Source organism: Felis catus, chromosome X, assembly GCF_018350175.1.
Source record: "Felis catus isolate Fca126 chromosome X, F.catus_Fca126_mat1.0, whole genome shotgun sequence".
Taxonomy (NCBI): Eukaryota; Metazoa; Chordata; class Mammalia; order Carnivora; family Felidae; genus Felis; species Felis catus.
This window is the reverse complement of record NC_058386.1, coordinates 11,973,740-11,989,218: the sequence shown is the minus strand read 5'-3', so window position 1 is coordinate 11,989,218 and position 15,479 is coordinate 11,973,740. Positions and strand designations below refer to the sequence as shown.

The 15,479-nt window shown below is 43.3% G+C and overlaps 1 protein-coding gene across 2 annotated transcripts in view; it reads left to right on the top strand.

Moving 5' to 3' along the window:
* The window catches only part of VEGFD (vascular endothelial growth factor D), a 35,119-nt gene that overhangs the window by 5,597 nt on the left and 14,043 nt on the right, over nucleotides 1-15,479 (top strand). For both annotated transcript variants that reach the window (XM_011291614.3, XM_045051199.1), the window contains one exon: nucleotides 12,848-13,058. In XM_011291614.3, coding sequence (XP_011289916.1) covers nucleotides 12,848-13,058 — 211 coding nt within the window. The remainder of the gene's footprint in view (nucleotides 1-12,847; nucleotides 13,059-15,479) is intronic.

Here is a 15,479-nt window from a genome sequence, read left to right as displayed (position 1 = left end):
CCCTCTCAAAATAAATAAATAAACTTTAAAAAAAGGTTGCATGCTGGGGAGCCGGGGTGGCTCGGTTGGTTAAGCGTCCAACTTCAGGTCATGATCTCACCGTTCGTGGGTTTGAGCCCAGTGTCAGTGTAGAGCCTGCTTGGGATTCTGTCTCTCTCCCTCTCTCTCTGCCCCTCCCCTGCTCGTGCTCTCTGTCTGCCCCTCCCCTGCTTGTGCTTGCTCGCGCTCTCTCAAATAAAAAGTAAACTTAAAAAAAAAGTCACGAGCTCTACTGATTGAGCCAGCCAGGCGTCCCCTGAAGCATTTTTGATAAGACAGCATATTCACCCTGTGCTGTTTTCCTCGGGGTGAGAGAGGGTTCACGTGTCGCTAGGAAAGAATCCTGCAGTGTCCTTTTAGCCACAAGCCCTTCTATAAGGTGCTCACTCCTAGGAGCCAGTTATAGAAGACGTCATCTCCGCCCATATTCTAGCCTGCTGGTCACAGAAAGGGAGATGGGCAAAGCAGTGTGGGGCCACATGGGTAAAACATGGACGCCGTGATGATTTCTTTCATCTTTGAGATCCCTGAGAAGTGCTGTCTGTGTTTTCATCTGGTGATTTGTGGTTTGTGAACACGTGCTAGATTATGGCAAAGTACTCCGGTCAGATACTTTTCAGTCAGCCTAGGCCATGCTGTGCCGCAGTAACAAGCAACCCCCAGATTTTGGTGGCTCATAAACAACTGAGACTTACTTATGGCTCATACCACACGGCCGTCCCAGCTAGTTCAGGGTCAGCTCCACTTCGGGATGAAGCTGGCTGAGCATCCACATCTTGAATGTCATTAATCACTGAGACAGGGCCAGAGAGCCCAGGAGAGTCTTGTCCTGGCAATTAAATGCTCTGGCCAGGAAGTGACCTGTTACCGCTTCTGGTCACAGCCCCCTGACCCACTGTTCCATCCAACCACAGGGGAGCAGGAGATGCCATCCTTCCATGTGCTCGGCAGATAGAAAGCTGGAAATATTTGGCAAAGGGTATTAATGACTAACATACCTGTGATTGCTTCTCAATGTTTCTAAACTTATCTGTGAGGTGGGAGACAACCATGGTTGGATACTGGGGTAGAATCGGGGAAGGAAGACCCTTAAGTTTATTTCTGCTGTTCAGGAGTAGGCTCCTTTTCCCTGGAAAAAGGAAGGCTATCCATGCAGCTCAGTAGATATTTGTGGAATGTCTACCACGTGCCAGGCACATGAGTGGAAATGACATTTTTATAAAATAAAGATGTCTTAGTTATTTTCATGTCTTACCAACAGCCAAGAGGTTCATTTTGGCCTGTGGGAAGGACCATTTTAACACCTGGAGCTTTAATAATGTAAATTTTCATGAGTCATTTTTTTTGGTCATTCGTTGTTACCTAAATAACCATAACAATCACGTGTTGGAGAAAAGTACTGCTTTCCTGAAATCTAGGTTTGGCCAAAGTTGATTCTGGAGAGAGATCATGACATTTGTGGAATATTGCCAGGGCGAATATTTTGTTGTTGCTTATGGTTCCATTCTGGAGAGAGTTAAGAAGGGTGTAATTTTGACTGAATGAATGCCCTGAATTCTTTCTAAATTAAGATCTCCTCAAAAAGAACAGAGTGGGATGAAAAAGTAAAAGCAGCCTTTGCCATGGTGTGCTTGGTTCACAATTACAACATCACCGCGAGACTGGGGATCCTTGGGCATCTTAGTGCAGAGGATATTGGCGAGGAAGAGAAGGAGAGCCACGGAATATTGATATGGGACCGCTGCATCTTTGGAAGAAAGGAAAAGGGGGCATACTGGGCTGACTGCCAGCAGTACGGTGGGGCCGCCTGGCCAAAAGGACACGAGGTTTTGCATAAAGATCTTGTGCCTGTCCAATGCATCGTGTCACACTTAGGCTGAAATAGGGCTCTAGCAGTTAACTGTCACTGCCATAATGCTGTGTAACAGACCAAATTTCGCTCTGTGTAACAGACTGAATTACTGGCTTCAAATGTCAGTAACCTCTTCTCACTCATGTTGCTGTGGGTCAGCTGGGAGTCACAATCAAGGCTCAAGCCATCGGTTGAATATGGGTCTGCCCCACATGCCTCTCATCCTCCTTGGATCAGCGGGTTAGCAGAAGCAGGTAGTTGTAATGGCAGAAATGTAGCAGTGTGCCCTCCTGAGTACATTTCAGTACTCTGTGTCATGTCTTGTAATATCCCATTGGCCAAAGTAAGTCTCATGGCCCAATATCAATAGGACTTAGAAAGATATTCCCCCCTTTTGGGGGGCAGCTGTGCAATTGTTTTTAGCCAATGACCTAATTACCATGAAGGCTTTGAGTTGTTTCCTCATGCACTGGGCCCTTGAGCTTTGAGATCAGTGATAAAAAAACTATAACAGGAATATATACTCTTGGGATTATTCAGAGCACCCTTTGAGCTTTGCCATCTAAGCCCATCCCACACGCATCTGCCTCACGTTTCCTCATCACAGATGTATCAGATGGGAGCAGAGGCATTTGATTAGAGCGTGGATTTAAAACATATGAAGGGGGCATAAACATCTCCCCAAATGCTAAACCATTTGGCTGGGGAGAAAACCACCAACAGTAGTCATTAAATTGGAGGATGTGGAGGTCCCAGGCATCTTAGCCCTCCAGTATCCCCTTAAAATACCCAAATGGCTATGTACACACACAGAAATGCATGTGCGCATGTGCATGCACGTGAGCGCACACGCACACACAATTTCCTTGCATTTGCAATTCCTTTCCTTAGTCAAGTTTAATTAAACACCCTAGGTTTCTCATATGTATGCATTTCAATACAGAACTGTGTAAGCGAGAAAGCCACCGGGAGCATGAGGCCCCCAGATGGCCAGGTTCCTCGATTTCAGAGAAGCAGGACCAGGCCCTTGGCTGGCTTCCTCTGAGAAACCCAGCAGTAATTACTAGCAAGCATGCATTCTCCTCCCTGCCCTCAGTTGATGTGCCCTATTCTAGTAGGTACCATCTGTTCCGGGTAAGGCCAGACCATCATAACAGAATGCAAAGGGTTAAGAAGTGGGTTGTTTCTCATCTGTCTATAAAGACATATGTAAAGCCTGAACAGATTACTTTGAAATTGGCCTTTCATCTGAAAATACCTTCAAGAAGTGTTAGGAAGAAGAAGGAGAAGGAGAAGAAGGAGAGGAAGGGGGAGGAGGAGGAGGAGGAGGAGGAGGAGGAGGAGGAGGAGGAGGAGAAGTTTGTCCTTGATTTACCCTGGAAAGGTTTTTCTCTTTTAAATTTTTATTTACTATGATTGAAGTTTCCCCGTCTTGTTCTTTTCAAACTCCCCTCTCTGGTTACTCAGGGAAATCAAAGCCATAAAACACAGACCCCTGCACTGCAGCACAGGACCTGATGCCCCACCCCTGAGAAAAGAAAGAAAAGAAGTTAACTTTACTGAGTGCTGACTCCATGCCTGACCCTTTCCCACATATGACCTCGTGTGATCTCCACATCAGCTCTCTGAGTTGAGCACGATTAGCCTTGCCATCTATAAACGAGGAAGCCAAGCCTTAGAGAAGGAATAATTGACCCTCAGTCAAATAGCTAAAAAGGAGCAGTGCCTTGATTCAAAGGCAGCCTACTTTATTTTTTGAAGTATTTTTCCCTTTTGGTGTGCTGTTCTATGAATTTTAACACATGTATAGATTTGTGTAACCACCACCATGCTTGGGATAGGGAAACATTCATTTAGCCTATCCTTTTATAGTCATACCCTCCCCCCAACCTCTGATCTTTTCTCCATGACTATCATTTTGGTTTTTTGAGAACATCATAAATGGAGTCCTCCTTCTGAGATTGGCTTCTTCCACTGCTGATGCCCTACAGATCCATCCAAGGTGCTGCAAGGACCAGATCATTGTGTTTTCTTGCTAAGTGGTATTTCACAGGATGGATGGAACCATTTGTTTAACCACTCACCCATTGAAAGACTTATGGGTTCTTTCCAGTTTGGGGATTCTTTTTTTTTTTTTAACTTTTAAAAATATTTATTTTTGAGAGACAGAGACAGAGCATCAGTGGGGGAGGAACAGAGAGAGAGAGGGAGACACAGAATCTGAAACAGGCTCCAGGCTCTGAGCTGTCAGCACAGAGCCGACACGGGGCTCGAACTCACCAACCATGAGATCACAACCTGACCTGAAATCGGACATTCAACCGACTGAGCCACCCAGGCGCCCCTCTAGCTTGGGGACTGCTATGAAGAAAGCTATTATAAACATTAGTGTAAAGAGTTGTATGTGAACCCTAAGTCCTCCTTTATCAAGAGCAAATTCCCAGGAGTGTGACTGCTCAATCATATGGTGAGTGTATGTTGAACTTTGTCAGAAATGGCCAACACATTTTCCAGAGTGCTCTCCCATTCAAAACCGGTCTCGAACAATTCACATCCATGTGGTCCCCTCTCCAGTTAGCTGTGGTCTATGATGTCAGGCAAAGCTTCCTGTCAGGGGATGTTATTTTCACTTGGGAGCTACGGGAAGCAGAGTCGGAAAACTTCATTTGGACTCAGCAGTCTAACATGGCCTGGGTAGATTCCTTGACACATGAGAGAGCGAGAACAGGGATTGAGGGGGCAGGGGAAACAATATTTGTGGAGGACAGCTGGGAATATGACTGTGCAACACAGAACCCAAACCAGGAAAATTCTGGGGGTTTTGGCTAAGCCTTAAACATTTTGTTAGAGATGAAATGCAAAATGCTCTCGCAACAAAACAGAAGTTCCTAAGAGGTGGAGGGAGCACAGAATTATTTGCATTGCAACCTGACCCACTTCCCCAAACCTACTGCAGAGGGAAGGTGCTGACTGCTGTGATGCCTCTGAACTCCAGTTCTATTACTGTGGCCCCAGGCAACACTTGTAAATCCCTAAGCAAAGTCTTGTGAAATGTGGTCTCTGCATAGCTCACCCAGAAGCTTCTGGATTTTCCCAAGATATAAATCCTATTCACTCCACCTCCTTATTACCACACTTCCTGAACACATTGCCAACATGGTGGACAAAATAGCATCAACAGTTTTTAAAAGGCTGGGAATCGTAGACTCAACGCTGTCAAGAGGTCCAGAGAGGAATTTTGCAGAGCTGGTCTGTTTCCATATCTAGAACAGGATTCTTAATAGCATGGGACTGGATGGCCTAAGAAAAGCTTTTCATGGCTCTTTGAGGCAAGCAGTCAAGGGCTCCACTCCGAAATTCCTCACTGAACGTCTGAGAGCTCGGAGCCAGGATCTGAGCCTGGCTGTGGACCCCAAGCCATATTCCTCCTACCTAGGCATCCATGTTTATACTCCTCATTGATATTTTCTTTCAAATACTTTTATGGACCACCTTGTGAAAAGATTGCAATGTACACCTCCCTGTTGAATTCCAGTAAGTTAAAGCACTACCTATTATTTTTTATTCTGTTTTGAGAAATGGGTTGTTTTGAGTCCTTGGGAATTTGAGAAGCAATTTACTATGTCATTTGGGATGGTCTCAGGCAGGAAAGGCAGCTGACTGCACGCTCTTTTGTCTGGAAAGGGTTATCATTGGTCTTCAATCTTGAGAAAGTCATACAGGTTGGGGGCTGGTGGTCAGTCAGATGACTTAAGAAAGGCTTTGGAAATCCAGTTAATCAAGATACTTACGCAAATACTTTGAGTCCAAGGTGTAACCCAGAAGAGCTTAAAGAGTAGGATTATTTCTCAGCGTGTATGTACCATTTATTCCCTACTGCATGGACTTGTACTTACTTACCTCAGGCACTAACCAGAGTCCTTGGACTTAAACCAGCATGCACCATCCTCCAAATGAGTGGTTCTCATTAAAATCACTTGGGAAGATTTTTAAAATAAATTTTATTTTGAACTACTCGGAGATTTACAGAAAAGTTCCAACGATAGTAAAGAGAGTTCCTAGGTACTCCCACCCAGCTTCCCCTAAGACTAGCAAACACTCAGGAAATTTTCTTTAAAAAAATTCCTGATGGCAAAGCTGCGGCCCAGACCCATAAAATGAGAATCTCTGAGGATGGGATCCCAAAGCATCAGTATTTCTTTGAAGCTTCTTCCCAGGTAGGTTCAAGGCGAAGCCGAGGTTGAGAACCTCTGTTCCCAACCCTTACTTCTCCAAGTGTGGTCAGCCAACCAACAGTATCGCCATCACCCGGGAGCTTGTTAGAAATGCAGCATCCTAGGGGCGCCTGGGTGGCTCAGTCAGTTAAGCGTCTGACTTCGGCTCAGGTCATGATCTCACAGGTTGTGAACTTGAGCCCCACATGAGGCTCTCCACATTCAGCGCAGAGCCTCCTTCCTGCTTTGGATCCTGTCTCCCTCTCTCTCTGCCCCTCCCCCGCTCACATGTGTGCTCTCTCTCAAAAATAGACAAACATTAAAAAGCCTCCTAGGTTTCACCCCAAACCTCCTGCATCAGAATCTGCATTCTAACCAGAGGGCCCGGTGATTCATGCACACATTGTTTTGAGAAGCACTACTCTATACAAAACATTAAACAGACCACACAAGCCTAGGCCGAATTGCTATTTGTCAAAGGCATGTGTGTATTTATTACTCGTAAATCTCCTCATCAGATATGTGCTAAGTGCTTATTATGTAAAAAGGATGAAGCAGACATGTTCTACCCTCAAAGAGATCACATTCTCGTAAGGGAAATGCAATGTGTTCCTAAATGATATCGTCTAACTTAGGCACATCATAGCTTGATCGAACAAGCGGCACTGGCTTTGGACTTGCAGAGAGGACACCCGGAGGAAGACACTTATAGGTGAGGTAGTTTGAACAAGTGAACAATCTCTGGGTTAGATTTTCTATAGCGTGCAATGAATCATTTTTTTCCACTTATTTAATACCTTTGTATGTAGCTCTTACCATTGCTATATAAATAAGACCCATTATCACTGCTGCCCTTACAATCCGGTGAGGAAGACCAACACTAAGCAAGTAAGGACACAAATGATTCATTAGTGTCAGTGGTGGTAGGTGCTGGGAAGGAGAAAAATGGGGTGCTGTGAATCCATGCGACCTAGGGACGGGACCCAGGCAGGGGTGGGAGCTGTGGGGGAGCCTCTTTTCCCTGAGTAGGTAACATCTGGCCAAGAAGGGTTCCACTGGACAGGGAGGGAGGGCGCCAAGCAGAGGGGGCGGCATGGACCACGGCGAGAGCAAGAACAAAAGAGCAAACCCATGGAATGGATGCTTACTAATACTCGGCTCTCTGGTGTTTCCCACTGCCTCCTGAACTGGTACAAGTAGCCTGGCCTTCGAACTTCCAGTCCTTCCTCTTTTTGGTTTTAAATAATTATAGCGATACACAATCTACATACCATAAAAGTTACCCATGCACCTGTTTTAAGTCATTTGATGATTTTTAGCAACTTACTGAGTTGAGCAACCATCATCTACGTAAGATCCCTTGTGCCCCCTTTTACAGTTAACCCTCGTTTCCATCCCAGCCCCAGGTGGCCAGTCATCTACTTTCTGTCTCTTGGGAACGACCTAGGAGTGCGATGGGTTGGTTATATGGTAAATTTATGTTTAACTTTTTAAAGAACTGCTGAATCCTATCAACAGTGTAAGAGGGTTCCCACTGCTCCGCCTCCCCAACAACACTTGGTGTATTGTCAGTCTTTTTGACTGTAGCCATCCACATGGATGTGATGTGGTACCTCATTGTACCTACCTCTCCCTCATCTTATGTGCCAGTCTTCCCACTCTTAAACTTGGCTCTGTGCCCACGGTGGTCCTCCCACTGATCTTTGCACTGTGGCTCCTTGATATCCCCCAATCATGCCTTTGTTTACTCTTTGAGTATGTTCCTTGACTAGATATTTTTGAGGAGGAGAGGGGACAGAGATTTAGAATTTAACTTAGTAGGCGTCCACGAGGCCTTTGATTTCCCCACAACGTGGACTCTTCCAAGTTCCTCCTACAAACCCAGCCGCCATACTTTTCCGAACATCTTGCCTGCCATTTCAGTCACCCTTGGCCCAGGTTACTGACCAAGCCCGAGCTGAGGAGATGCTCATGCTTCCTCATGGGAGAGTGCCATGTGAACTTGGGGGTTAACAAGAGGAGAAATGGCTACCCTTTCTATTGTAGTGCAGAAAACAGTGTACATTCAAATAAGAGTAAAGTCTTGTTACAAAGACTTTAAGTCTCACATCTTCGAAACTGGCTTGTGGTGGCCAGGACATCAGAGAATGATTTGTTATCTAGGAGTGAAATTGCTAATAGTATTGGATTAATTATCACACACACAAAAAGGTGCTACTGTAACAAAAAGCAGAGATCTGGTAACCCTGCTTCACTTCCTTCCTCTTGCTGAGTACTTTCTAATTATTTTAGTTTTGATTAGGGGTTCCACTAGAAAAGAGGGAAAAATCATGATTAACGTACTTGACAAATGTTTGGTACTTAAAACCATTGAAACCAATGGCTTATATATACATTTGGGATTATATTCACACCTTGTGATTTTAATTTTTGTCTTACCCAAGCAGATAACAACGTTAATTACACAAAAATCAACTAGTGCAGAAAGTCTATTGGAAACCAACAGCCAGCCAGCCATTTTTGACCCTTTGTAGACATATCCCCCGATGAATTGTCAGGTGTCTGCTTACGTTGAGTTGTATTTATGTATAGTATTTCCGCTTGCAATAGCAAAATGACTGTCTGCAATATCTCAGCTATTTCAAACTAGATTTTAAATTATGAGGCTTGAAGTATGCTTAAATAACTCTGAGTACTTGAGTAAACACTGCATGTTTTATGATGAGGCAAGTCCTATGAGCCGTTTCAGTGCCTTTAATTCAATCCAGAGATTTGATATTTTCTCCTGAGTTCTCAGTTGGATAGTTTAAAAACATTTCTGAGATTGAATTGAAATCTGTAAGAACTGTGAAAACGTACATCTTTCTATGTTCATGGATGGTATTGAATGAAACTTGCCTCAATAAATAAAAATTCTTTCAATATAGTACAATTTTTAAAACCTATAAAAAGCTATTGGATTGGTTTCATTATTTTCATGTGGAAGCAATGACGTAACAAAATGTATTTCAGAGATTAAACTGTGAAGAGGCGATGAATAATCAGGAAATGGGAGGCCATTGACAAATGGGCCCTGATGGAGAATCAATGAATTTCAGAGTTGCTTCAAGACATGAGCAATTATTCAGTTTCATCCCCAGATTTCCTAGATGAAGAGGCTGTGGCGTGCTGCTTAAATTTGATGCCGGTTCCACAAACCCTATCTTTGTTCTTCAAGCTTCCTCTTCCCCTCACTCCCAGAAAATTGCCCTGATTTAAATTTCACAGACAAGTGAGAAATCCTAGATCCCAGGCAGTCTTGCTGTGCATAAACCCATGTCATTCTCTATGAGCCTATTTCAGAAGGGGACCCTCTCATCCATTCATCCATTTATCTCTGCAACTTAGGTCAAACCAGCACCTCTGCTTTCTCTCTCCGGCATATGTGTTCGGTGTCTTCCTCTCTGTTGCCTCTTTTCCTCAAGCTTATAAACATGTTCAAGATTCTCCCCTTTTGTTAAACACACACACGTTCATATCTAAACTTCTGAGCAAGATGACCTTCCCAACTCATGGTTTGAGGTCTTTTATACTCCATAGCAATTATAGGTAAAATATAAAATTGATCAAACGATCATAAACATCGGCAGATGGCAAACATGTGCAGAAATGGTACCAAAACGTGAAGCTGAAAAGATCAACACATCGTACACCTTAAACTTACACCATGCCGTGTGTCAGTTGTATCTCAGTCCAAATAAACTTTTAAAAAACATGAAGCCGAAGCTGCCGAACTGATGCACTCTGGGTCTGGAAGGTGGAGGCCACCAAGAATTCAACCTCAGCGGGTAATGGGTTCCGTGAGTGCACTCCATCAGTTCCATGGAAGCGGAAGGAAGTTACTGCTCTTTGCTGCCTGGAGCCGTGTCTTCTATGAAACTGCTTAACTAGGGGCAACAGAAGCAGATACTTCCTTGCGACCAGGACTTGAACCAGGCTGATCCCTTAGTCAATAAGATTCTGGATTCAGGGCCCTGGGAGTCAGGGGTTGCAACCACAGAACTTCTAAATGAAGAAAGGATAGGGAGAAAAAAAAAATGAACTCCCAATGAAGATGAAACTACTAAACAAAATTCCAAATGACAGAGGTAATTATTGCTAAGAAAGCCAGTAAAATTAATAATCAGGATATAAATCATATATATGAAGTTAAAATAAGACAATTTGAAGAAAGTGTATTTAGGAATGAGATAAAGAGATTAAAGGAATGATATTCATAAAATGACAAATTCGAAGAAACATACAGAAATAAAAAGGAAGGAGAACGAAGTGGAAATATTTGAAATTAGGAATGTGGTGATTGAAATGAAAAACTTACTAGACTCACAATTGGAGAAGTGGTGATTGGGAAGATGAACCAATTAATTTCACACATTGAAGAGAGATGAAGGGAGGAAAAAAATAAATATGAAAGTACACTTAAGAGACATGTACGATCATTAAAGCGCTCCAGTATATGTCTGGTAGATATTTCAAAACTAGAATTGAAACAACACATGGAATAATGAAAAATATAATGCCTGAAAAGATAAAGAATTGAAATTTGAAAGGACGTTGGCCTCAAGATTGAATCTGCTGTGAAGGTCTCTTTTGCAACTTCTCAACCCTGCCATTATGGACAATATGTAAAAAGAATGGGCATGGTTGTGTGCCAATAAAACTTTATTCATAAAACAGGCAGGGAGCAGGCTGAATTAGGCCAGGGAACTGTAGTTTGACAGTCCCTGATGTAGAATAGGAATCAGTGTTTATATTTTCATATATATCCCTCCAGGTAGTATATATATAATATATGTGTATGTGTGTGTGTATATATATATATATAATTTTACATGTATGATTAATTAACAATGATTGTTTATGTATACATACATACACGAAGGACATTATACACAAATTATTTTATTTTTTTAATGTTTATTTTGAGAGCGCACACACACAAGTGGGGGATGGGCAGGCAAAGAGAGAAGGAGAGAGAGAGAATCCCAAGCAGAGCCCGACACAGGGCTCTATCCCACAAACCTCGAGATCATGACCTGAGCCAAAATCAAGAGTCGGTTGCTTAACTGACTGAGCCACCCAGGCGCCCTCACGCACAAACAATTTTAAAATATATAAAAACTGAATCATACATGACTTGACCACACTTGCTCTTCTGAGCACCCCGCTTTTGGACAACACTCTGTACCTACCATCATATCTAAAAACAAAAAGTCCTCCTAAAACTTTGATTATTGATGCAGATTTTAACTAAAGTTTTTCAGGCGCAGTGGAGGAGGGTGTACATCACACCACTCGACGCAAGGCTTCCTGAAGGTTCCATTTGCTCAGCTCTCCTTCCCCACCGTTCCTTCCCCTGTAGCAGGCAGCCGACACCCATCTCTCCGTCCTCCCTCCTCAGCACCACCCTGCAGCTGTCCTGGTCCCTTGGCTCCCCCCTCACCCAGCTCTAAAAATCCCCTCGGCCCACATATCCCAGCTGCCCAGGAAAACAAAGATCCAGTAAGCGCAGGCTCAGCAGGTGAAAATCTGGGTCCCTGACAATAGACAGACTGCTGTATCGTTTCTCCAGCACATCCCAGGGAGGAGCTCAATTCATTCTGTCCCAATGTACATCTACATCACTGGTTTTGATGACCACATGGTATTTCATTGTATGTATGTATCATATTTGTATAACCAAGCCCCTTATTTTGAACAATTTACCGTATTGGCGGAGTCTCACACATCCATGCGTTGTATCAGCCAATACGGTCCGTGTAGTTGGGCAGAAAGCAAATTTTCAACATAAACTTTGGAAGTGTATTTTATCAGAAAAAAAAAAGATGCCTTCGAAATAGTGAATGGGAATAGTGAAAGGCTCAGAGGGTTAGAAGTTAGAAAATTCAGGTTATCAAGGTCTTAAAACCTTTCTTTCCTGTGGGACTATAGGCAGGGTCCCCAGGACTTTGTGGGCCAGCTTCTCAGATAACAGAGATGAAAGCAATGGTCATCGGCTCCTGTCACAAAAACAGTATGATTTTAAAATCCTTACTAGTTTCCGGTGGCTATTGTACCAAACTACTGCAAAATTGGTGGCTTAAAACAATAGAACTCTATTCTCTCAGCGTTCTGGAATCCAGAAACGTGAAATGAAGGTGTAAGCGGGGCTGTGCTCCTTCCAAAGACTCTCGGAGAGAATCCTTCCTTGCCTCGTCCAGCTCTTGGCAGCCCCGGGCCATTCCTGGTTTGTGGCTGCGTTACTTTAACTTTTGCCTCCGCCTTCACAAAACCTCATCTGTGTCCATGTCTTTCCCTCGCTCTGAAGAGGACGCTTGTCTTTGTATTTGGGTCCACCTGGATAATCCAGGATGATCTCATCTCATGATCAGTAATTACCTCTGCAAAGATCCTTGGCCCCAGTAAAGTCACGCTCCCAGGTTCTGGGATATAGCATTTCGAAGTCCACCATTCCGGCCACTATGGTACTGTTTTTAAATGTCCCGAGAAACCAGGGGAATCATTTTTTTTGATTCAATCATCAATGAGCAGCATGTGAATCAAAAATACTCGCTAGTAGTTTTCCTAGGTACCGGTGTACATTTGAACGATCTAATTTCTTTTCAGCTCCATTTACATCTTTAAGGGTCGGCAATGTGGGCCGTCAGGACACACTAAAACTTTAGTAACTGGCTTTGAAACCAGTATTTTTGTCTGTTGACAGCGGGCGTCTCGGTCAACCTTAGAACGGTCTGAACAGCAGATCAGGGCGGCCTCCGGTTTGGAGGAGCTGCTGCGAATCACACACTTCGAGGACTGGAAGCTGTGGAGATGCCGACTGAAGCTCCCGAGTTTGACCGGCACAGACTCCCGCTCGGCTTCCCATCGGGCCACCAGGTTTGCGGCCACTTTCTACGACCTTGAAACCCTAAAAGGTAGGCGCGCGTACGCACGTGTGGCCAGAAGCCAGTTCTGCAGTGTGTCAGATACTAACACGTGCACCAGCTTCTTCCAAGGGTCTGAGGAGGTTAGGCGCGGGTCCGGGAGAAGAAACGGGGTGCCTGATTTCATAGCCTCGGCGTTAGCAGAGAACCCTTGTTTCCTACGTTGATTCTGCAGAGAAATATATGCAACATGATTTTGAGATTGAAAACTGATGGAAGAGAACACTTTAAAATTCGCAACTATATTTTAACTCAGAGATGCCAGGGCAAAACAAACCTAGAAAGACCATTCTTCATAGAGAAAAAATCACATCTACATCGACTAAAGATGAGGAAATTAGGTTTCACTTCTTTTATGTCTTCAAAATTCTGGGATTTTTTTTTTTTTTTTTTTTTTTTTTTTAGCAAACATGAAAAGTAGAAGTTGGAAGCTGAGTTGTCATAATGTATATCAGTATTACTAGATGACAGAGGTGGAGAATCCTCTCAACAAAAGAATCCAAACTCCAGACTAGGAACTAACCTAATTTGAAATAAAGGGGGTGATTGTTCCCTAGTAAGATATGAAGGTTCTTTTTAAGAAAACCATTGTCTGTATAGGTACTGTGCCATAGTGAATGAAGCTTGCCAAACACTGTCACGGGGCCTCTGGTTAGGCATTGGACTTTTTGGATAACGTAGCAAAACAACACAAGAAGCCACTGGGGCATTGTTGAGCTAGCATTTTAGATTTGATGAACCTAGGATTACCTAGTGATGGGTTACATCTATCACAGAATTCAAATTAACCACCAGGCCAAAATTATTCTTTTCTCTTTTTCTAGAATTATCTTTCTTTGTTTCCATATGTAAAAAGACGATGAGGTGGCACAGGCTGCTGTTGTCAGCTGTGGGGAAGGCCGTGTGTCGGGGGATAAATCTCTTGGCAGCGCTGGGGGCATGGGTGCGAAGAGGGTTCTTTGTGCTCTTGTGTATGACCGTGTGTCTGAGTTGAGACAGTTGGAACCCTGGCCTAGAACCCACTTAAGCCAGAGGTTTGAAGCTGTGCTTGTTTCTATGTGGCCAATTAGCATGGACTTCATGGAAACAGAGGGATCCGACCTCACCTGAAGATCCAAGGCCTTAGCCAGATTACCTGTCTGAAGGCCTGGGGTGAACCTGGAGATATTCCGTGAAAATGGAGGGAGACAACATTTACCATACAACCAAGACTAGGTGATAAAAAAAAAAAGTCAGTTACATTGACAGTTTTTTTTTAATAATGTTTTTATTTATTTTTGAGAGAGTGCAAGCAAGGGAGGAACAGAGAGATGGGGGGGGAGGGAACAGAGGATCTGAAGAGGGCTCTGTGCTGATAGCAGAGAGCCCAACGCGGGCGGGGCTTGAACTCACAAACCGCGAGATCACCATGACCGGAGCCGAAGTTGGACCCTTACCCGACTGAGCCACCCTGGCGTCTTGACGTTTTCTGAGGCGGAAACCATAAAACAAAACAAAACAAAACAAAAACAAAAACAAAACAACTGTATTTTAAAAAACATAAAAATATGGAATTTGCCAACTCTAAAATGTCTCTTATATGGGAATCATCAGAAGTTGTTTGCTCAGTTAGAAGCAGTAAATGATCAAATTGAGGTGTTACACCACTTCTCATTTGTTATCAACTCTTCCTCACAGATTTGGGGGTCATTCCCTGAGGCACAGAAGTCCTGCTTGGCAGGACTTTGCTAGGAAAGAATAGTAAACTTATGAAGCTTTTAAGCAGTGGCATTACTCATAGTTCCACACAATTTTGATTAAAATCTCGTACCACTCCAACTTTCAAAACTTAGTCTTACAAAAAGCAGATGGAAAGCAACATTTAAGTAGAATTTTAAACAAAGCATATTCTTGTAAGTCAACTACTTGCTTTTCCCAGGACTCATGATTAATAATAGTGACTTAAACAATACTCATATTAAGACCAAATTTGGTAATTTCTCTCTCATGGTTATAGCCTTTAGGCTCTTTATATAAACATTCATAATCAGAAATTAAAAGGGTCTTGGGTTGAAAGATTTTATTATGAAAAAACAAAGTTAAGGCAGATTGCATAACATATGCAAGGTTTCTCAGGTGGCCAAACATCTTGTTTTTGTGACTGACTGAAGAAGCCACGTATGAGGAATATTAAGATTAAGGGGAGGGGGGAGGAATAAAGATATGGAAAAGGTGTTTTGAAGGAATAATTCAGAGACTAGGGTCAGATCTCCAACAATAATGTTATATCTGTACACTTCGAGCAGTTGTTTGTCCCTTCTGGCAGAAACACGTTCGCATCTATGGGAATCCAGAATGACGTGGAGAAAGACCCACATAAACTTTGGAAGATGGGGTAAAAAGGGAGGAGAGTTTTTCTATTGCTGTGTAACA